Genomic DNA, 23,650 nt, shown 5'->3' with positions numbered 1-23,650 from the left:
AAAAGAAGTCAGGGACCAATGTGTAGGGAGAAAGAAGTCTGTTGTGATTATGCTGTACACAGGAGAGGACGGAGTGAGTCCATAGGGCTGGTATAATTGATTAAACAATTGTTCACCAATCACAGAATTCTCTTCCAGTGGGTCAGGGGAGGACCTAAGCTGCCACAGCTGTTGACCATCTTTAGCTAATGGGTCACAGGAGGTTATCAGCCATGGCTTCTTAAAACCAACTGTGGGGAGAACAGCACCCAAGTCTGCATCCGTATCTCCTACACACGAGTGGCTGCAAGTGAAAAGGTCTTCACGGTCCCTCCTCCATCTCTTGGGTTTCACTCATCCAGGCAAAACAAGGCGGCTACAATAGGACAGGCCAATTATCTATTTTAGGTCTACATGACTATGTTGGTTTGGGGATCTTATTTCACATAATATTATTGTCTTTACTAAAGTTAATTCAGACTGCATTTGTTGTGGAGCCATCAAATGTATAGCAGATGTATATACAGTATATGTATATACAGTATAGACTGTGAAATAGCATTTATAGTTCTGTTAACAAGTGACATGACAAAAGCGATGGTTAGGATCAATGACAGAGAGAGCATAACTGATGTTTTGCTCCCCGGTTAATTTCCCGTTCTGTCAAACCCAAACCCTAAGAATAGATGTCATTGACTGATTTGCTCAGTTTTGAGCAGCAACTGATTTGTTCTTACATTTTAGGCAACATTCCCTTAACTGGTCATGAATAATTTATCTGAAGCAATAACACTTGTGTGCAAACAGACAGACTCATTATAAATAATCTGGAAAAATTCTCTTATCAGTAATATTGTGCCAAGTGGTGGTGGCCCCTTTGTCAAGCCTGTTCTGCAAATACAGTTTCATTTTCAATGACAGACAAGGTAAGAGAAAGATTGGTCCCTGGCTTTCTAATTCAGGTACTCTAAGCCAAGGAAGAAGCCTCATGGAAAGTGATAGGTATCTTCAACTCACCCTAAAGGCCTATCTGTCATAAAACTGATGTCAACAGGCACCACTGATACCTTAAAACAATGACAGATTTAAATCTTGTGAAGGGTCTTGTTAATATTTCCAGGTTAACATCTCTCCTTCCCCAGGTTAGCATTGTTATATTTAATTTTCACCAAGGGAAAATAAACAAGAGTCTATGCAGTCTCAGGAGAAATGCAGAAGTTTCCACAAAGCTGAAAAGTTGATAAAGTTGTCTGATGAGAAAGATAAGCAGAGGAAGATGGAAGAACATGTGTGCGATGAATGAGAACTTAGCTATGAGGAAGAGCTGAAAGTTACTTCAGAATCTCAAATACAGCCATGCTACAACTTCCATACTGGGGAGGCTCAGTCTGCCTGCAATAGGATCCACTTAAAATACTACAGTGAAATTTAACAAAGCTGGAGTCTCATGCTTAGAAAATTTTTTATTTAACCATATTCTCTTTGTTTTATTATCCATATTAAAATTGTCTCTATTCTATAAAACTAAGATTTGTAAGCCACAGAATTTTAGTTAACTTTAAAACCCTTAGCTCCAGAAAATCCATTTGGTCCTGTCTTCACACTTTAATCAATGCTTGCAAATGTATCGTTTTCACAGCTCATGCTTTCCTCCGGAGGATCTTCTAATGGATATTAGATGCTTTCGCCTAAGCCTCTGTGCTATATTTCTAATCTCTCTTAGTACTTTTCATCAATTCAAAATGTTGGCTCCGTTTTGTAAACGTAGATAATTGATTTTTCTTTTTCATCCATTACATTTCTCTCATGAAGAATCTGAGTGTAAATCTTCATGAGAAAATTTGATGACGTCAAAAACTGAAAACATCTTTCACTGGAAAAAAGGCACATTTCCCTCCACAGAGGGTTTCTGCTGCAAAGGCTACCTGAAAACACTTGGACTAAAACAAGCAAATAAAACATGAAGACATGACTCAAACTTGTAAACAATAGTTCAAAGGAACTAAGATATGGAATGTTGTAAGATGTTTATGTCTCAGAGGAAAATACAGGTAGGAGGAAATTTTATCAGTCATGGCTCTTCAGAATAACCAAAGCAGAGCCAAATGTAAATAGATAGATGATGATAGATAGATAGATAGATAGATAGATAGATAGATAGATAGATGATAGATAGATGATAGTAGATGATTGATAGATGAGAGAGATGGATGATTGATGATATATATATATATATACATACACACATTCAAACATACAGACAGAGATGAGTGACTGATAATAGATGAGAGAGATGGATGATCGTGATAGATACATACATAGATGATTGATAGTTGATTGATAAGTAGATGAGAGAGATGGATGGTTGATGGTAGATAATTTGCTGGCTGACACAATTGTAAGGTGTGGCAAATCCAAAATCAGTACAACAGGCTGGAAATTCAATTAAGATATTGTGTTACTGCCTTGAGTCTGGAATCTGAAGAGCAGGCCAGCAGTTGGGAAGCTGAAGCAGTGATTCTCTTTGCTATTCTGAGCCAGAATCCTTTCTTCTTACAGTACTTCAGTCTCTGCTCTTCAAGGCTTCAACTTACAAATACCTTTATAGCAGCTTCTACACTGGTGTTTGACCACAGAACTGGGCCTTAGGCTAGCTGAGTCTGCACGTAACGTTAACTATCACAGTGACTGCTGTGTCAAAAATTTTCACCATTCTTAGAACAAGTACAAGTATCCAGAGTGAAAAGACAATGAGGGCAAATCAGGGTCTCCTTTTCTCGGTCTTATCTAGCAGGAAGAGTTGGTAAGAGTGCAGAACCAGCTCCTGAGACCGTGTGAGTCTCCACTCACCCCTAGCAAAGCCCATCTGCTCTCACCAATCGCCTCGCCCACCTCCCAGAGTGCTTAGCAACTCTCCTCCCGAGGTGACTGCAGACCTTCCCTTGGCCTCACTGGCCTTGGTGGCCTTCACTGGCCTTGGTGGCCTCGGGCGTGTGGCAGCATCCCGCCCTCACATGAGGCAGTTCTCTCTTCTCCTTAGTGATACCTGTCTTGGGGATCAGGCCACTGTTGTTTTTGTTCAATGAAAGATGTGGAGTGGAGCAATACAACTTCCAGGGGCCTACGAGGTTTTATTCCAGAAATATGGTAAAGGCAAAGAATACATTGAGAAACCTCTTTATTGGTGCTACTTTTTAAATAATCATCCTTTATATTTTAAATTTCAAAATATTGAAGTGTGTGCAAGTTCTGACCAGTCTTCTAGAAACTGGAAGGAGCTCGTGTATACACAGAGACAAAGGAGAAGTAAAGAATAGAGGCAGATCCACGGAAAAAGGAAAGATGAAAGAAACAGAAAGGCAGCAAGACAGACAGAGAGAAAGAGAGAGAGAGAGATCCTGATCCACAATAGTGGCCTCTGGGAACCTGTCACCTGTCTGTAGTCATGCCTCTTTCACATGTAACCACAGGAGAGGAAAAAAGTGAAGGAAAGACACAGAGATGAAAATCCTGGATTATCCTTTTGGGTAATTTTCCCCAGTGACATTTCTTCCCATGTCTGAATGCTTCTGATCACCACATACAGCACTGTAGGTCAGACAACACAGTGAATAATTCATAAAATAGCGCAAGTAATTTAAAGCCTTCGAAGACTCTTTTCATTTTAATAAACTATATTTAAGTGATTTTTTTTTTACCATGCTTGCAGTCAGTATCTGGTTTTAGGTTGCCACTGAACATGATTCAGCTATGACCTCTTCTGCCATTTTTTATTTTTGCCACTGATAGCATCATCAAATATGATATCTAACAGGCCCACTTCCATTTTCCTCGAGGGTCTATAAGATGTATGAATTTGACAGTAGATTGCTTCAGTGGATCCCACTGGGACCATTTATAGCTCATGCTTTAAGGAAGGCAATCTTATTTCTAGAAAAAAGAATATTTTGCTGAAGTGGAAAGCTAAGTTGAGTGGAAGCTTTTCATTTATCTAGCAATTGTTGATTTGTGGTCTGGCAGGAAGGAATTGCTGGCAAATGGACTGCTTCCCCTGGAAAGAAAAGCTGAGCTGATATTCTTAGCCTGATAAGTGCTGGCTAATGACATCTGTTGAATCTGTGCCCTGACCATTTTTGTAATGCGTGGGCTGACAGAGCCAGGCTGTGGTTTACTTTAGCTTTTAACCTCTCCTCCCTAATTATTGTTTCATCAAACCTCAAAAACAACTGTCCACCAGAGGTCATCACCCCCCTTGCTTGGAAGCTCTCTGGGTGGTTCCAAGGTCTGGCCAAACCCACTTACAAGAATATCCTTAGTTCTGAAATCTCACTTGTGATGGGTAGAACTTTATTTTATGATGCCACAGACTTCTTTTTTGTCCCCCTTTATTTCCATTTGGACTTTCGTGTGGCTCCCCCTTTCTTAACATAAAGCCAGTTACTCTTGAAAACATCTACTATCTTCCTTGTCCCCACTGCATGTATATGCTAGGATGCTAATGTGACATTTATCCATTCATTCTTAAGAGAATCAGTGATTGTGGATTTTACATCCAGCATTTCAGAGCTACTAGTCAGGGACATCAACACAGACACTCTTGGAGAGATCCCCTGTGTTGGACGACCATAAGGAATTGCGAGGGCTTGGTTTGGTAAAGGACTCAGCCTTCCTAAGATATACAATGCAGTACAGCTTTTGAGGAAATAATTATCCACGCTACTCTTTCCTAATGTCAATCAAGTACATGATGAAAATGACATGAACAATTTATAGAATGTGAGAAAAACAATACGTTGTAGAAAAATAGTTAAATATTATACTCTGTAGGAGTGAGAGACATCGTCTCCGGAACAAGACCCTCAAATGTAAAAGTAGGATCACAATCTGATTGTCCACATGGTGCTTTGACAGAAGCAGCAGCTCCAAGTTAAGAATATAAAAGCCTGGCTACAGGTACTGGCTCTGCTGCTGACTAGAATAAAACTTCTAGTAACTTATGATACTACTAGAAACTTTTAACCATTATCTATTTTTGAAGCAATACATTGACAAACTGTACCATAGGTTAAATTATTAGCAGGGTTCATGGTAGCTTGAAATTTGCATGTAGGTCAGTTTTCCCCAGGAAGCAATCAGTCATCCTGTAAGCATTTATTGAATCATTGTTAATCGCCAGGGACTGTGACATGTACTCCAACTGAAAAGACACATTTGGATCAGCCCCAAATCTAGAGAGACTCAGTCAGCTGAAGTCATGTCAGAATTGTCACCTAGGAGGCATATGCAAAGTGGCAGAAGTAAGTCATGGTCCAGGGACGCTTCATAAACTAGCAGTGGTCAAACTGGGCCTTGAAGGATTCATACGAGTTCACAGAGCTATGTGAGAGCACCGAGAACTTAACAAATCACACATGTCTTAGTATAGCCAGCTCATGGACTCCAAAGGCAGTGAGAGGAGGTAGGAAATGATAATGAGGCAGCAGAGATACAGATCACAGAGGGCTTTGCAGATTTTTAAAATTTATTTTGGAGCTCTGTGACCTAGAGTGAGACACTGAACTACAGGGACTTCACTTTGTCAAATATCAAGTATGCCTGCTGTTCAAGGTGGTTGTAAGTATTGTATTTTCACATGAGGTTCATAGGTGTGAACAAACATGATTATCGTCTTAGCGAGGGCTAAGACTGACTGTACCTCTACATGCGACAGTGCACTTCTGTCCCCAGACAATCTATATGACTTCCAGACAATGCATTGTCCAAACTGGGACATAAGTTAACATGCTTTTCCTGTTGCTGACAATGCCATGCACAGAGAAGGGCAGAAGGAATCCTGGTAAGCTAGACCTGAAAGTAAGTTCAGAAAGGTTCAGGCTCCACTCCCTCCTCTGACAAGTGAGGAGATGAGGACCTGAGAGACCAGCACCTCGTCCAGGGCCACCTTTAGTTAGTATGGTTGCCAAGACTCTAGCCCAGGTCTCCTCTGTCTTAGTCTACTTCTCTTCTCACCACCATTTTGACCTGAAGAGAGCAACACTTCCTTATGGTTCATTCAAGTAGGACTTACCACACCAGCCAGCCTGCTGACCCAATCCTGTTGTCCTTCCATGACCTCTGCTGGTGGACGGGTCTTCTCTTCCCACTCAGAGCTCTGCAAACTTACTTTTTAGAAAATTCAAAGCTTTCTAAAACCTGTACATCCATCATCACCTGTGACCCTCATAACAATGTCAACACAGAAGGGGTGTTGACGTTGAGTCTCTGAAAGAAAAATATTTTAAAGTATCACCAAATGACTGGGGAATGAGTGTAAATTGTTTCACACTGTAATCAGAAGAGTGACTACACAGTGATACCAAGGGCAGATGGTGCACTGGGGTGTGGCACTTACCCAGGCAGGCAGTGGCTGTCTGTGATCCTGATGGTGACACTTCCTCTGTCTTGGCTCCCTCACTAGTCTAGAAGGCAGTGCTATACCTGTGTCTTCTTGCAGAAGACATATCAGGACTCTGACATGAACAATATATTTAAATTACAAAATGGCTTGGGACACAGCAAGCCTGGTGCCCCGACCCTAGAGAGAAGAATCAAACGTAGTCTTCACTTCCGATGCGGAAGGAAAACAAAATAGTGAGGTGAAAATGGGCAAAAAAATTCTTTGGTTTAGTATATGAAGTACCCAGACTATCTCTGGCCAACCTAGACTGCATCCAAATATGAGCATGGTTATTTTGGTCTCCAAAAAGAATGTTGTTGTATTATATTATATTATATTATATTATATTATATTATATTATATTATATTAATAAATATAATATTAAATTATATTTATTAGATTATGTTACATTATATTCTCTGGAAGGAAGAGTTTGTGTCAATAACCTCCTTAAGTTCTGTTGTACTCCTAAGAAGGAAGAAGGCACATTTCACCCTTCCTGTTAATCTGTTTGAAACCCCAATCCCCAAACAGATATGGCCCCAGTATTAGTCAGGGCTTTCCAGAGGAATAGAACCAATAGAACAGATAAGCCATAAAAGGGATTTATTAGATTTCCTTACACAATCAGAGGCTGGGTAGTCAGTCCCGTTATGACCATCTGCAGGTTGAAGAGCTGGGGAAACCAGTAGCTGCTGAGTTCAAGAGACTGGAAGATTTAGAGCAGAGAAACTAATGATGCAGCCTCAATCTGAGGCCAAAGGCCTGAAAGCTCCCTGGAGAGTCACTGGTGCAAGTCCATGTTCACAGGCTGAAGGACCTGGAGTTCACATCTGTTCAAGAGGTGTGGAGCATGTGTGCTTATGCTAGCTTCCCCTTTCTTCCATTTTTTGGTTCTATTCAGGCCCCCCGGTCTTCCCCCTCAGTTCACTGACCCACATTTTAATGGTCTAATGGTCAGGAAAGCCCTCACTGACCCCCCCGCAGAGGTGTGTGTAACCAATCTCTACTCATTTCTCAATCCAGTCAAAACTGAGAATTGAGATTAACCATCAATCACAGCCCAAGTGTTCATGAAATCAGTGTATTTCTATTTTCTTACTGATGGAACAGTCTTACAATGCATTTGATTGACTTCTCTAGGGTTGCTTTGAGACTTCTTTGGGTAGTTTTGTGTGTATGTCAAAAGCAGCATGTGGTGCCCCATTGAGACATGCTAAAGAATCTAAGAAAACCAAACACCTGTGCTCTTTATATTTTCACACTGCTTCCACTGTGCTTGTATTGAATTACTCTATTTTAAGAAAAGTGAAAAGGGGCACAGAAAACGGGTATTGTGATACATAGCAATGACATATTGGGTTTTATTATTCAAAATAGAGAGTCAGATATCTCATCAGGACAGTTTGGGGACATATCCGAAAAGAATATACCAAGCATCTCTTTGTTACTTAATTAGAGCTAGAAGACTTGACACCTGCCACTCCACCCACCCACTATGTGAGCACAAAGACCTCTCTCTCACCACCTGCCTGCACATTTCCAAAGGCTGCCGAAGTAGATTTGAGAGCAGAGCTAGTCTGGGAGGTAGCATCCCATAGCTTAGGACAATACAGCAAGAAAAGCGATGCCAGAAATCCCATCTCTTTGCTAAGCTTTAGTTTTTATTTTTGATTTTATTTTCCTTCTTTTCTAAAGAACCTGATTGTGCTTACACAAAACAGCCCATTGTTTCTCAAGAGCAGAACGTACCTAGGCCTGTGGTGTGGCATTGGAGACTCTAAGGAGAGGTTTCTCCCTTCCAGCTCTGGGACATGGGTGAAACATTGAAAAGGGAGAGTGAGGCAGGCCCATGGACTAGTTGAGGAAAGGCCTGAGGAACAAGAGTGGACAATCAACTAGAATAATACCCTTGCTCAGGAAGGGTATATGGCCTGTTTTACCCAACAAGGTGTATTTCTGAAATTGCTCCCCACAGCTCCAGAAAAATGGAGACAGCTAGGGAAAGAAAATGAAGACCTAGCTCATATGCAGTTCGGCTCTTTCCTCTTAATTTGTAAATTCTCTTCTCTCTTGAATTTATGCCTATATTGAACAGAAAACAAGACCATTGTATTTGTAACATGAAACCCGTGCATGTCAGGCTACAATTCAGAGTAACGCATTTTCTCAGGGTAAGGCACTGTGAGGCGTTTTCCAAATGACGATGATCTTCACTGACACCATGTGACAACGGTTACTTACAAGTACCATTTCCAGATACGTGATGAGGAGCTGCTTATGAATTCTAATACGCTGTAAAACTATATTATGGTGGGGGCTGCAGAAGTCAAAAGCTTATGACTATGGAGCCGTTTGAAAATGTCATGGAGTATTAGAAACATAAGTATATATAATGCTAGCTTTTCATTTTAATTATAATCACTTAGGCTCAAATATCCTGCTCAATAAATCTCTTTCCAAATTCAAGGTCATAAGCATTTAACATTTGACTAAGGCTGATACTTTATCATTTGGTGTTTAATTTGGAACTCACTATATACTAAATGTATTTTCAACTTTAAACTTTAATTCTAGAATCATTTCATTTTTAAAAGAAGAGTTTATTTTAGAAGCTAGACTTAGTAAGTAAGTTAATTCAAAAGTAAATCTTCCTGAATATAACATTTAAGATTTTTCTTATTTATTGATATACATCATTTGTGTATATGTATGGGATAATATGACACGTATGTAAAATGTATAATTGAACAAAGTATTAGGATAAAATCTTTGATGTGTTTTTCTCACATCTTTTAACTTGATGGGAGAAAACTGTGACAACATAAATGTCATTATGCCCTTGTCGAGTACTATGGAAATAAGGAAATGAAAAAGAGTGACTTCAGAAATTATACAGTTCGTTGCCATACAGAGAGAATTTTTCTTAGGTCACAGTGCTTAAAGAGGGGGAAAGAGTGTGAACAAACCTCACAGGGAACGTCCTCCAGAAGAGGTACCTTAACCATATGGTGAGTGAGTTCCTAAATTCTTAAAATCTAGTTGCTCAGCTGGGATGGAGGGCAGCCTCTCTGGAAAGCAAGGTCTAATTACAGTGTGTGCTATAGCTTGCATGAGCGATTCTCAGAAGAAACTGGCTTGACCAGTTTCCTTGATGATACCACATGTCCCTTCGTGCTAGAGGCCAGGGTCAACATATTGGTGAGGCATGGCTTCAAAGTGTCGAGACTTAACAGCTCATCGCCCGGACGCAGCCTGAGCTCAGTTTCACGGAAGTGACTGACAGAGCAGCCTGTTGCAGCACACCCTTGGTCTTCACAGAAGCAGTCAATGGAGGGGAGCCGCTCCACTGCCCGCGCTCTCTACATGTCCATCAAACTTGAATTTGTATGTATTTTGAAGTCTAGTAGTTGGGGTGAGCAACTCACATAGGGGGTCTGATAAGGTTTGATGTGACTTTCCAAGGTGGAGGGAGGCGGTCACTCCAAGTTCTCAGGTGTGGGAGCTGATGAGATGTTCACTCTAAAGGGAAGGGAAATACTCTCCCGATCACAAATCTTATGTAGTAAACTTAGTATCTGGAATTATTTCAAAGCTATACAACAGCCTTTCACATTTCAGGAAATTACAAATTCTGAAATTGGTTGTTTTTCTCCATCATTACTTTGCACGTTAATCCACTTTCTTCTGCTGTAAAAAAAAAAATGAAAAGAAACTGAACATTGATTTTTAAAAAATACCTGAGATGATCAACTTTAAAAGAAAGATTTATTTTGGTCAACAGCTTTGGCGTTTTCAGTCCGTGGTTGGTTAGCCTGATACTTTTGGGGCTGGGACAAAGCAATACCATGGTGGGAGCTTGTGTCAGAGGAAGCTGTCATATCATAGCCAGTAGCAAAAGAGAGAGGAAGGAGCTGGAGTCCTGTTATCCTCTCTAGGGGCATACCAAGGGACCTAAGACCTCCCCCTAAATCCTACTTCTTAAAGGTTTTATAGCTTCCCTTCCCACTGCCACTGCCTAACACTTAAGGTGCTGTCAACTTCTCTGAAAAAACTACACCTGATGCGTCTGTTGATCCACAGCTCTTAGTGAGCTCCTTAGCACTGTGCCTGAAATGTGGTTTGACTTCAAAGTCATTGTTTATAGGATGTGTAAATGAGCAAATAAATGCCTCTCTGCACCTAATCGATTCAAATATATCAATTTGTGCTCATTTCCTCCTGCCTTTCCACTAAGATGTGCACATTGACACCAATAGAAACCAAATGAGCCCAACTTCTTAAGTGCTTTCTATGTGCCAGGTATTGTCTAGACATTTGCACCCTCATAGCTCTGTGAGGAAGAGATCGTCTCTGTTGTCATTATCATTGTTATTATTATTATTATTATTATTATTAGCTCTATTTAACAGTCATGGAACCTAAAATTCAAAGACACTTGGTAGCTTTCTCGAGTTCAGACAGCTAATCTGTGACAGGGTGGCCACTGAACCTGCTTTCCTGCCCCATCTAGCTGCTTCCATGTGTTGTGTGAACACTTTAATTTGAGGGTCTGAATACAGAAGGACTGTCAGAGACAAGAATGCAGAAGAGCCTTCCAGTATTCTCACCCAGTTTCTGTGTCCTGATATAAAGATGAACGCCATCTGGGTTTTCTCAATCCCCAAGCCCTCTTGTCTGAGAACTGCCCTCTTCTTTACCCTGGCACAACAGCCAGGGTCACAACTGACTGCACACAAGTGTGGCAGTTAGCTAAGTTGCTAACCTAGCTCAGCTGGCCTTGTGAACTAGAAAGTCAAGCTCACCAGGAAAGAGATGGCTAGCTGCTCTGCAGAAAATGAGTGCAAATGACCAAAGAAGTGACTTAACCAGAAACCTTTTGGCTCTAGGGGGCTGGAGACTCAGGACAACTGTCCACCTAAATATTTGCTACTCCTAGGCTGGATTTTTGAGAAATCCAGCTGTACTACTTGATTGGGTTATGTAAATTACCACCTCCCAAAAAAACCTTTTGTACTGGTTTGAAGACATTGCTATTCCTTTTTTTTCCACCTTTCATGGGTTTGAGCTCGGGACTTTGCACTTACAAAGCAGGCACTCTACCTCTTGAACCACACCTCCAGTCCATTTTTGTCCTAGTTCTCTGAGAGATAGGGTCTTGCAAACTATTTGCCTGGGCTGGCCTCCAACCATGATCCTCCTGATCTCAGCCTCCCAGGTAGCTAGGATTACAGTCATAAGCCACTGTCGTCTACCTATTTTATAGCTTCAACTAAGATAAAAACAAGAACAAGCTCATTGGTGTCTGAATCAAGTTTCTTAGTTGCAAATCTACTGTAGCAATTTAGGCTCAAAAGAAATTCATTATGGAATAGCAGTGGCTTCAGTAATATCTCTAGGAAGTCAGAGAGACTATGACAGTCCATGAAGCCAGAAAGGATGCCAATAACATTTTGTGACTGCCACCACCAGTAGGCCCAGCTTGTGTACTTGTCCTCAGACACTGGACATCTGCCACTAATCCCTGTGAAAGCCAAGTGCCTACATTGTAACCCTATATAAAACACGAGGTCCTGGCAATACCTGTATCCTCACATTACACACTTCTGATCAAGTCTCAAGCTACTGATAGAGGCTAGGTGACACGTTTATGTCCTACCTGTAAGGCCCAAGGGAGACTGCACAAGGATATTTCTTCTTAGAAAAGGGAGCTGCCGATATCAAATTCTCCAGTTACAGAAGGGAGTTCAAAAGTTGCTGGGTAGTCAGAGAAGAAAATCACGCTAAGTAAATGGCCCTAAATGAGCACTCCAGGCTTGAAAACATTCATGCACCTCCTTACGTGCTGATTGATGGGCAAAGAAAGGAAAAGTTCCAGTGCTTTTCCAGAGAAGTTTGCTAATATATACACAAGGGACTGGTGCATAAATAATCAGTTGGTCACGAAAGAATATTAGTTTGTTTTTAATGTAGACATGTTTATTTTGTACATGTTCTTCCCTGTACCTGGAATATTCTTACCCCTAGTCTCTAATCGAGTATCACCCCTTTAGGAAAGTCTTGCCTACCCGCACTACATACAATGGTCCCTTCTGCTTCCCCCAGTCACCCTGTATCTACTCCTCCTGGCTATTTTTCCGCATGCCACTTATCACTACCACCCCATGACACGCCATTTGCTTTTCACCCTCCCTGGAAAGTAAGCTCCATGAGCAGGATCTCCTATGCATGGCTTGAAATTTTAAATACAGTATATGAAATGTAATTCGAATCCTCACTTTCCATGAAAAATAGGTTGATGTTAAAATTTCTTTCGTGGTGAGTACAGTGGCTCAAGCCTGTAATCCTAGCTTCTTGGGAGGCAGAGATTGGAAGGATCACTGTTCAAAGCCAACCTGAACAAAAAGTCTGTGAGACCCCATTTCAACTAATGACTATCACTAGGGAAATAGTTAACTTACTCATTACTCTGGAAACCTACAAGCAGTGTATGTGCCTAATTAGTGTTCTCTGCTTAGCACAGAGTTTAAGGAGTCCATTGGTGGGCTGAAGGGCTTCCATAAATTCTCCGAAATTGCAGGTAAATATGTTAAATATATATATTTGGAGAGAGAAATTTACTACTATATACCCAAATAAATCTGTGGGCTCAAAAAGTTTTAGACTATTCCAGTGTTTAAATATAACTGAGCAGGAGGTAAAATATTTATTACAAAATGCCAACAAGAAAGTTAGTTCTATAGTGCCGGTGGCTCACACGTGTCGTCTTAGCGACTTGGGAGACAGAGATCAGAAGAATCACAATACAAGGCCGACCTGGGCAAATAGTTTGAGAGACCCTGTCTCTAAAATACCAAACACATAAAGGGCTGGTGGAATGACTCAAGTGGTAAATCACCTGCCTTGCAAGCATGAGGCCCTGAGTTCAAACCCCAGTATCATCAAAAAAGAAAGAAAAAGAAAGTTCCACAGCATTTAATAGCATTTATGATACACCTCTGACTTATCTTAAGTGTCTCAAGGTCCTTTGCATAGGACAGGAAATTGGTAGAATTAATTGGTGACAGAAAACAAAAGCATTCATCTGGTGGAGTGGCTCAGATGGTATAATGTCTGCCTAGCAAGCATGAAGCCCTGAGTTCAAACCCCAGTACTGCAAAAAAAAAAAAAAAAGAAAAGCATTCAATTCAGTGGAAATCACAAGGCATGAATCATCTTTCACAAGGAATCTTGGAGGAAGAAAAGCTTGTTAATTGCTGTGGCTTTGAATAAAGAATTATTCTACCTATTCAGTTGATGAGGCAAGACAAAGTTCAAAAATTGTGCTCACAAATTTGAAGTAACTTTTTAAAGCACTTAAATAATTTCTAAAATAATTACTATCTTCAGATTGTTAATAACCTTCAAATTATACTCTAAACCCTCGATGTTACTCATCTTAGACCTGCACCACAAATTACAGTTCTTACACTTGACAACTGTCCAATAAAATGATATTCTAAAATTTTTAATTTTGCTCCTGTAACATGCCATACTAGAGGTGCTACAGAAAGGTAAACTCCATGTAGCTTTTCAGTAACTGATCTGGTGATGGGTGCAATGAGGTGTATCAATAAAACATGTCCTGGAATGAAACAGTTTATGTCCGAAACCAGGCAAAGGAGGCGTGAGTCCTTTTCTAAGACATGAAGTGGTCTTCATGTCTTAGAAACAGCTCTTTTGTCAAAGAACAGTTGTGCTACAAAGGGTCAAGAACACACAAGGCTGGACTCTGCTCCCCTGTGTCTGCCTCCATCTCCCTCCACAGAAGAAGGTCTACCTTTCCCTCCCAGTCGAGGCCAGTGCCAGCCCCCAGGGAGTCTTCCCCTGGGCTCATTTTGCCTCATTCACTTCTACCCATAATCACACTGGCCTCGTGTTCTGTTTAGCAATATTCGTACATACATGTATGATTTTCTGCTAAGACTGGAGAGCCTGATGCAGCAGTGCCCACAATAAGGAAATAAACATTTATAATTCTTCTACTATGTAAAAGTGACTTTGTTTATAGATAGCACTAAGATAACACAACTTTCCTCAGCGTTGACTTGCTCTAATGGTCAGCCAGCATTTGCAATGGCAGACCCTTCAGTATTTCAGCATTCTGTAATAAGCCGGCTCCATCTTTGTCTTTGACACAAGTTCACACTTAATCCAACTACAATAATATCTTTAACTCAGTGTAAGGAGAGGGTATTTATGATCAAGCTTTAAGACATGACTGCCCCGGGGAAAAGGCGGGCATTAATCTCTGGTTTTGGTTGCTATAGAGAAAGAGAAGGAGGAAATAAATTAAATAAGAACTCTCTCATGGGCCAGACAAGGTGGCTCATGCCTATAATCCCAGCTGTTCAGGAGGCAGAGATCAGAAGGATTGCTGTTGAAGGCCGGCCCGAGCAAAGAGTTAAGAGAACTCCATCTGAATCAATAAGCCAGGCATGGCAGTATGTGCCCATGATCTCAGCTACACAGGAAGCATAGGTAAGAAGCATCCAGTCTAAGGTCAGCCCCAGGAGTAAATAGAAAACCTTAGCTGAAAAGTAGCTAAAGCAAAAAACCTCTAGGGACATGGCTTAAGTAGTACAACAAGTGCATAGCCCTGAGTTCAAACCCAGTACCACAAAAAAGAAGAAGAAAAGGAAAAAAACTTCTCTGTCACCTATTGTTTTCATCACTTAGTGTTTTCATTTCATAATCAATTTCTCTTTTTGGGGGGGAGGAGGCACTCTGCCATTGAATGTATTTATGGCATTTTAACTTAGGCCAAAGTCCTATCAAGTTGCTTCTTAGATATTTTCTTTATTTCTGAGGTTGATTTTATGTAGCAATATCAATGACCATAGTCTTAAAACATCTGCAGGTGAACTTCACCTCCAACTAGAAATAATTCCTGCCCAGCTTCTTCCTAACACACTCGGAAGGAAAGAACCTTTCCTCTAAAAGTTTTAGCACTGAGATTCTTTTTATTTTTCTCATTTTTCTAGGAGGGACTCAATGGGGTTCTAACAGCAAGCATGGCTTGCAAGCAATGCTGGCTGGTCCTACACAGTGACTGATGAGCTCAGGCCTGAAAGCAGGGACACTTTCACATTTACTTACGTTGCTCAAGGACTGTGCTTTCTAAAATTATAGCAAAATAAATAATAAGGATTTGTTGGCTAGAGGACAGATAAAAAGTAAGTGAATAGCAAATGAAACTATTTCAAAAATAAAAATGTTATAATAAAAGTGGAAGCCATTCCTATAGCCATTGGAATACAAAAAATACCGATGAACCACTTATTAGGGAAAGCACTATCACAAGAAGCAGATAGCCTGGTATCAATCAACTCTATGCTCTTTTAAAACCATGATGAAAACAACCCACATTTCCTGAGCGCCTAATGCATGCCGGGCAATCTGTACCACTGTTTTCTTTGATCCCCGCACAGTCTGGTACAGTTAGCCATGCCCTTATCACATTGATGGATGAGAAAACTAAATCTCTATCATTCATTCATGGCTGCACATTGGTGAGAAGCAGAGTCAGAATACGAACCTGGGTCCATTTGACTCAAGAGTCTATGCTTTTCACTTCAGACTACAAAATAGCTATGTCTGGAATAGGAGACTTTTCATTGTGTGTGTTTTGATTCAGAGAGATTGGTCTCCAGTAGATTTTGCACAGCTTCCTTTTGCAGTATTTGAGTAGCGCAGATCATAGGCAAGGATGCTTGAGGTTAAAAACCAAGCACTGCACTAGGAGTCCATGGAACCACAGCCTTGCTTGATCTGGGCGTTCAGCTGTGTAGACCTGGTCAAGTCACTTCCTCATGCTGAAACTATCTAGTTATAAAATGAGGCTAAGAGTTGCTCTACTCTCTAATTTGGTTGTAAAAATAAAATAAAGTTCATGTGAAAGAACTTTGAAAAAGACACAAAAGAATAAACATAACCTATTATTTTCAGCCATGATTTCAAAGTCCATAAGACTATGTACACAAAGAATTCAAGTGGTTTCAAACTGGAAACAAGCTCATTATTATTTTTTAAATGATGATGGGATTTCTGGCATGCTTGTTTTGTTTTTCTGCCTTTATCAGACTATCCATAATAACATCACCAATATTATTTTTAGAAAGAAAGACAAAAGAAAGTAAAAATAGGAAAAACCCACATTAAGCATTTTTTGCAGTTAGACATCTGTGTGTTTCAGGCATGCCCAATAAGCATGATTTCTGGTGTAATCAAATTATAATTTTAGTTGTGCGTCCTTTTATCATTTAGTCAGTGGTGGTAGTTAGAGGAAATGCGCTCCCCCTCTTCCTACGTGGACACTTAGTAGGTCACCTAAATTTTCTAATCACTCCCAAATGAAAACATAGTCGTATTAAATCAGAAATGCCATGTCAATCTGATTGCTAGACTCCAGTCCCAAGTAGCAACTAGATCTCAGAACTGTTTTGTTGAGCATTCTCTCTAGCTGTGGGTCAGAACCCTCCAGGTGGAAGGAAGATGGAGGCCAGCCTTCTTTGCACACTTGCTAACAGGGCTTTGATCCTCCAGGTTTGGCCCCAGAGAAAGGGAAGAAGAGAGACAGAGTATATTCTGGTATGAGATATATACTGCTGCCATCCAAAGCCAGGGTCTTCTGGGCGGCAGCTACTTAACCAGAACTCATACTTTAGTTGGTGTTTCCATGGATTTCTCAAAGATTCCTGTTCCTGGGACCCCCTTCCTGCAGCGCCTTGTCACTTACTGTGTCTCAGTCCATGGGAATCTGGATAGGCTCCCAGCTTCCTTCCTGCTGAGACCCCATTGGCCCTGTTGGGGAATGTCCCACCTGTGGTTCACATGTGTGCTGTCCTTGCCCCACTCCAGTGGCTGCTGAATTCCTTCCCAGCTCATTCTTTCCCCACCCTCTCTACTCAGTCAAGGCCACTTAGGATTTTTCTGGGATGAGTCAGCCACAGGATCTCCAGGTGCAGAAGTGCATATCAGGCTCTCCAAGAAAGCATGGCAATCCACTCCCTCCAGACTGGAGGTGAACACTATCACCCTACCTTCATCCTCACCCTTTTTGTGTGATGATAAAGATCCCCACCATGGCACCAACCTTTTCTGAAGTACTTGCTTCACAAATCCCCCCTTCTTGTTCACCCACTAACCCTTTTTGATATGCTTGATCTGATTAAGGACTTCAGTAGTTGTGGAAGTAGCTGCCAAATCCTTCACAGATGAATTTGCATGCGATGGGCTGTCCCCAACTCACTTTGATATCTGGCACTGATTACGGGGCCCGTCAATTGAAACTGAGTCATAGATGCAACAGTCTTTCACCAGTGACTATCTGCAGCCACCTTTTCTTAGCTGGGGGGGGTCACCTGTTCCTTCTTCTAATCCACACACATCACACAACCCCAGAAAGGAGCCAGGCTGACCATCCACAAAAAGGCCTGTGACCTGCTGTGGACCAGAAGAAATCCTTGTCTATTCTGTTTGGGTTGTTTTTAAGCATTTAAGCATTTGTGTTCAAAACACCATATAGGTCCTGAGAGTTCTAAAACAGGTAAATAAGATGTGATCCCTGTCTTAAAGGAACTTCTAAATGAACGTGAGAGCAAATGATACAGAGGAGCAAACCACATGGTAGAGGAAGTAATGGAGGAAGGAGACAGGAAAGAGGAAGTAACCAAGGGAAACAAGGAGGAAAGGTGGATGTGGAGGTATTGAATATGACCTGAAATCAAACCTCTGGCTCTGTGAAGCCCACTTAAAACAGTCCTTATGACCTTCTTTAGAAAAACAAAGAAAAAAGACAAGGAAATGAAAAAAACATGTGTTTTGAAACCCCTGGCTTTTGATATTTTCTTCATCCCTGTCAATTACAGGGGGAAATAAACTAATGGATCAGCCTTTTCATCTAAACTGGGCTTGGATTTCTTTGGAGAAAGAGTACTACATTGTGGATGAAGACTCCACGTTCTTACAAGTGACCCTCACACGCCGAGGACACCTTGCAGGGACATCCTTTATCAGTAAGTCACTAGGGGTTGGTTGTTGGAAAAAGGTCACAGAAACATGAAATATAAGCTGAAAAGGAATGACGGGAGAACAGACTGAGAGAGAATCCGTAACCGGCTTGGGGGACGTCTCCAAAGCTGTGTGTGGAAATTGTTTGCTATGGCTTTTGCTCCATGTGAACTATAGGAAAAAGATGGATCAATTTTTTTCCCCTCCTTCCCCTTTTCATCTTTCTGACAGGTCACATTCTTTCTCACTTCTATAACTGAAAGGACTCCAAGAAAATTAAGACACTTCCTAGCCATCCCAGAGTCCCAAATCACTCAATTTTTTTTTAAATTGTCTTGAAACATAAAGCATTTTTGTACGCTTATGCTCACATTTTTTTTGAACAATTATTGGGCACATGAGGTATTACTGTTTTTCATGCTAACTGCTTCTTATCATGTTTGTAATTGTTTTAACCCTGCAATTAGGTTGTCAATGACTCGAGGACGTGTACAGTATCTTTCTTTTGGTTGTACAAGGACCTAGTCCCCAATTCCATTTCCTTGATGTAAACATATACACATGATGCCTGCATAATGAATCCCATTATTACCATTAATAGTTAATAATTGTTCTAGTAATGTTTCATAGCATCTTTAGCTTCCAGAACTTTCAGAAACCATTTCAACTTTATTTTCATAATCTGTTGAGGAGACGGGATGTGCTATCTTCATTTTACAAATGACCGTTCTGAGTCTCCCAGATAAGTAGGACCCCAGAATATCAAAACTGTTGGAGAGAAGCCAGGAAGGAAATGGGCTGCAGAGAAAATAGGCAATCAAGAAAACATAAGCTTTTCCCCTTCTCTCCAGGCCCAGGCTTCTGGAATAGTCTGCTCTCTTAGGAAAGAGGTCACCCAAAGCTTCAGCCCACACCTCTTCATCAACACAGGTAGAATTTCTCTTGCAGAGCTCTGCCCCCACGACTTTTTAATCTTGTGTCCTATACAGTGTTGCCTAAAACCACATCCAAACCACAGAAGTAAACCTCCAAACCATCATATTCAGATGCTCCCAAAAGTCTGAAGGCCTCCATCCCAGCCCAGGCAGGGCTAGTAGCAAAGCACAGAATCTAGAAGAGAAAAGGAAACGAATTGTGGAGTTTGACTTCCTATCAAAACACTTATCCATAGCCCCTGTACTAGGGATTGAACCCTGGGCCTTGCACATACAAGACAAGAGCTCTACCACTTGAGCTATGCCCCAAGCTCTTTTGTTTTTATTTTGTTTTGTTTTCAGGCAGGATGTCACCATTACCTTTGCCCAGGCTGGCCTCAAGCACATAATCCTCCTGCCTCTGCCTTCTGGGTAGCAGGAACTACAGAGGGTACCACCACACCAGCTCACCAGTGTTCGTGAAAGTTCAGTTTTCTATGTGTTTCAGTTATCCCCCTCAAAATGTGTTGGTGGCTGATACAAGATAGTAAATCTAAATTGAGTTAGCATGGTCCCTGGCACACAGAAAATGCCTGAATAGAGGCACTTACCATTATTATTCCATGGCATGGTTGAAAAGAATTGAAAACACCTATTCATCTGCCTTTCTCCCCCTATGTGGAGAACCTCTTGAGGCTATGGTGGCTGGGCCTAAGTCTGTGTGACATCTTCACACCTTGCTCAGAGTCAATGTTCACCAAATGTACTAAGCAAATAGCCATGTGCCTTCTTCCTATAGCAGAGCCACCACACTCTCTGGGGCTTCAGCTGAGGACATCACTCGCTCTTCCTATGGTCCCCACCTCCAGCATGTGACCCTGGAGGCCCTTCTGAAGTATTGGACCTTGACGCTCAGTTACTGAACTGCATGAATGCAGGCTTTCCCTGCTAAGTTTGCAAAGACGTCACTAGCCATACTAAATTAGAAATCATTTTCCCGCTTTACAACTGTGGGTGTCTTTTATAAGGGTTCAGATTATTTGAAAAGGAGACAAAGGAATTGCACAAGGGCCTATTAATCTCACTTATGGAAGTTTTTCACCATCACTAATGTCAGATCCTAGTATTGGATTTCACACATTCAAACAACTGCAGAATCCAAACTTCATAATGTTAAAATAAAAACCAACAATACTACAATGTTGCTTGAGCACTGTGTGGGGAAGGTTGATTGATTGATTTGAACTCAGAGCCTTGCCACTTGGTAAGCAGGTACTCTACACTCGAGCTACCTACAGCCTAGTTTAGTTAGCCTCTATGAGCCTTTTACCATTGTATTTGGTATTGGATATTTTAAAAACTATTTGTTGTTATTTTAATTGTTACTTGGTCTCCTCAATGAGACACTAATCCCTGTTTCGTAAGAGAACCCCAATCAGTCCCAGCCTCTCCATTTCCACTACCAGTGACCTAATCGTCTGGAAAATTACTAAGAAATCTCTCACAATCAAAAAAATCACTGAACACTTGAGGAAACAAGCCACCATTAGTTGGGGTCTCCATGAGAAAACAACCTAGCAGTCATTCCCTCAAAGGCTGCAGAAGTTACAATTATGAGACATAAAATATTCTCTCAAAAATATTTACTCTGTCCCAGGAATTCATCAGTGAACACACCAGTCAAAGATCCCTGCCTCCATAGAGCGCACATTCTAGTGTCTTCTGTTTGGACTGGGAGCTGCCTGTGGGGCTGCGACTCTTTCTTACCCATCTCTGAATCTCCAGAACCTGGCAGAGTTTGGTACAGCAGATGCCCTCGGTAGACTTATGCTAAAGTAAATAAATTAATGTCTGATCTGTGTTCAGTTCCTTCTGTCAGTCCTCCTTCCTCCTTCCTCTCAAATCAGTTCTCTTCTGTTTTACTTACACTCTTTCAAGCAAGAAAGGTCATTTACAGATATCTTTGCAGAGTCCTAAAAGAAGTAATGTCTACGTTTCTCATTTTTACTAACAGTAGACTCCGTTTTGCAAGAATATCCCCTTAGTCACTTGACTTTATATTAACCCTTTCCTGGCTTTTATTCAGGCATTGGTACCAAAGCTGAAAGTGCCAAAGACGGTAAAGATTTTAAAGGAAAAGCCCATGAACAGGTCCAATTCAATCCTGGACAGACTACAGCCGTATGGAAAGTGAGAATTATACCTGACCACCAGTATGAGACCTCAGAAACTTTCCAGATCATTCTGTCAGAACCCGGCATGGCTGCACTGGAGTTTCCAGAAATGGCAACGGTTGAAATTGTGGACCCTGAAGATGGTATGTGGCGTTGGCTGATGTGCTGTGAAAGGCATTCGCGCCTCTCTCAGGCTCAGAAGGTCACCAGACACATTCATACCCATCCAAGATTTAACATGAAGTAAATGACTTCAAGACACTACTTTTCCCATTATCTCTCAGAATTTTCCAAAAGGAATAAAAGGGATTAAAATAAAAAGGATCTTTTCCGGGATTCCTTGAACATCCACACAGTCCTGACTGTGAGCTTCCTAGGCAGCATCTGTGTGGAGCCTCCCTGCCCTAGATGGCTATTCTGCAGGACTCCGGGTCCAGAACCTGGTCTGAAAGCTGCCATTGAGCAGGGGGGGGGAGGGGGGGAGGGCTTAGATAACCGTTGCCCTAGAAGTGGCTTCTGAGGGGTGACCTGCCAGCCCAGGTGTTCCATGAAGGTCTGTTATAGCTACACGTCATATTCATGCATTCATTGGCTGATTGTACGAATTCATTAAGCAAATATCTAGAGAAATTAAACAGAAAAAAAAATCTAGGTAGTCATCATGCTATTTGCTGTCCTTTGGGAGTAAAGAAGAGAAATATTCCCTAAAGGGAGTTTTTAGCATTTCTTTGATTTTTTTTTTTTTTTTTTTTTTTTTTGGTACTGAGGCTTGAACTCAGGGCTTACACCTTGAGCCATGCCACCAGCCCTTTTATCTGATAGGTTTTTTTGAGATATGGTCTCACAAACTGTTTTCCCGGGCTGGCTCTGAACCACAATCCTCCTGATCTCTGCTTCCTGAATAGCTAAGATTACAGGTGGGAGCCACAGTGCCCGGCTTATCTTTGAATTGTAATGAGACACACCAATTATACCACATAGTTGGGAAAATTCTGGCAGCAGCCGGAAGTGTAGAACTTGCAATCGGGGGACTGGTCTTGCCTTCCACAGGGCTCCATGAGGAATCTCCGTGTCCCAAACTGTGTGAGCAACGTTAGAGTGACAGGATATCTTCATGGGGTGGACGCTGTCCACAGTGAAGCAAGTTTAGGAGCCATTTCAACCTTCCTTGCTCTGTTTTAAACATCGCAATTCACACGAGCACATTGAGACTCTGAGAAACACTCCGACAAAGAAACCTGTTCAACTCTTTTCCCAAACAGGACCAGGGATTTTTTTTGGTTATAAATATCCTTTAAATTTTCTGAGTTCTAGTTTTATTGAAACACAACTTGAGAAATATGATTCTGTATGCTCTGCACTTTAGCTGATGAAAAGAAATAGAAAAATAGTCCTCACAGCTCCATGAACGGGTGTCTGATGAGTTTTATGGAAAACACTGCTCAGATACATGAATGGATCAGGAAGGCTAAAGTAACCGGAAGTGGAGGGAATCATTGCCTCCATCAAAGCAAGCAAGGCAGGGAGGAGAAGCAGGGGGGAGGGGGAGAGGGGGAGGGGGAAGGAATATTATGGCAGAATATTCCTTTCTGTTTTAATGTTCACTCTTCTTTCTAAACTCAATTCCACTACTTTTCCAGGACCACTCAATAATAAATGTCACTTCCCACTCTCATTATAGTTGATACAGTTAACCATGTTGAAAAATGTAGGGTCAGAGACTATGTACATTTCTGTGTGTTAAAGTCCTCCTGAAATGTCTTCTGCCATCTTTTCTAGAATCAACGGTTTATATTCCAGAGGCGGAATACAGAATCGAGGAGGCTGTTGGGGAGCTTTTGATTCCTGTGAGACGCTCTGGAGACACCAGTCAGGAGCTCAAGGTCATTTGCTGCACACATGCAGGTAGGAGGCTCTGCGGGGGGCTGGACACTGTGTTGGTGCTGGCAGTGGTGTGGGCAGTGAGCCACACAGAGGGCCAGGCATTGGACACCTGTCAGTCATCATTCACGGTACCTATTTCTTTCACTGACCTTACAGCTCAGGGATGGTCCCTAAGCTGTTTGGGTACCCTGACCACTGTCTGCTGATCCAC

At 41.5% G+C, this 23,650-nt stretch overlaps 1 protein-coding gene across 1 annotated transcript in view; it reads left to right on the top strand.

The window, feature by feature from the left end:
- Frem3 (FRAS1 related extracellular matrix 3) overlaps positions 1-23,650 on the top strand; it is a 68,985-nt gene that overhangs the window by 24,286 nt on the left and 21,049 nt on the right. Inside the window, exons 3-5 of the mRNA XM_020174678.2 lie at positions 18,326-18,472; positions 21,468-21,698; positions 23,335-23,460. Of these exons, the coding sequence (XP_020030267.2) occupies positions 18,326-18,472; positions 21,468-21,698; positions 23,335-23,460 (504 nt within the window). The remainder of the gene's footprint in view (positions 1-18,325; positions 18,473-21,467; positions 21,699-23,334; positions 23,461-23,650) is intronic.

This window comes from Castor canadensis, chromosome 9 (assembly GCF_047511655.1).
Source record: "Castor canadensis chromosome 9, mCasCan1.hap1v2, whole genome shotgun sequence".
NCBI lineage: Eukaryota > Metazoa > Chordata > Mammalia > Rodentia > Castoridae > Castor > Castor canadensis.
The sequence above is the reverse complement of the archived record's forward strand: the minus strand, read 5'-3'. Positions and strand labels throughout refer to the sequence as shown.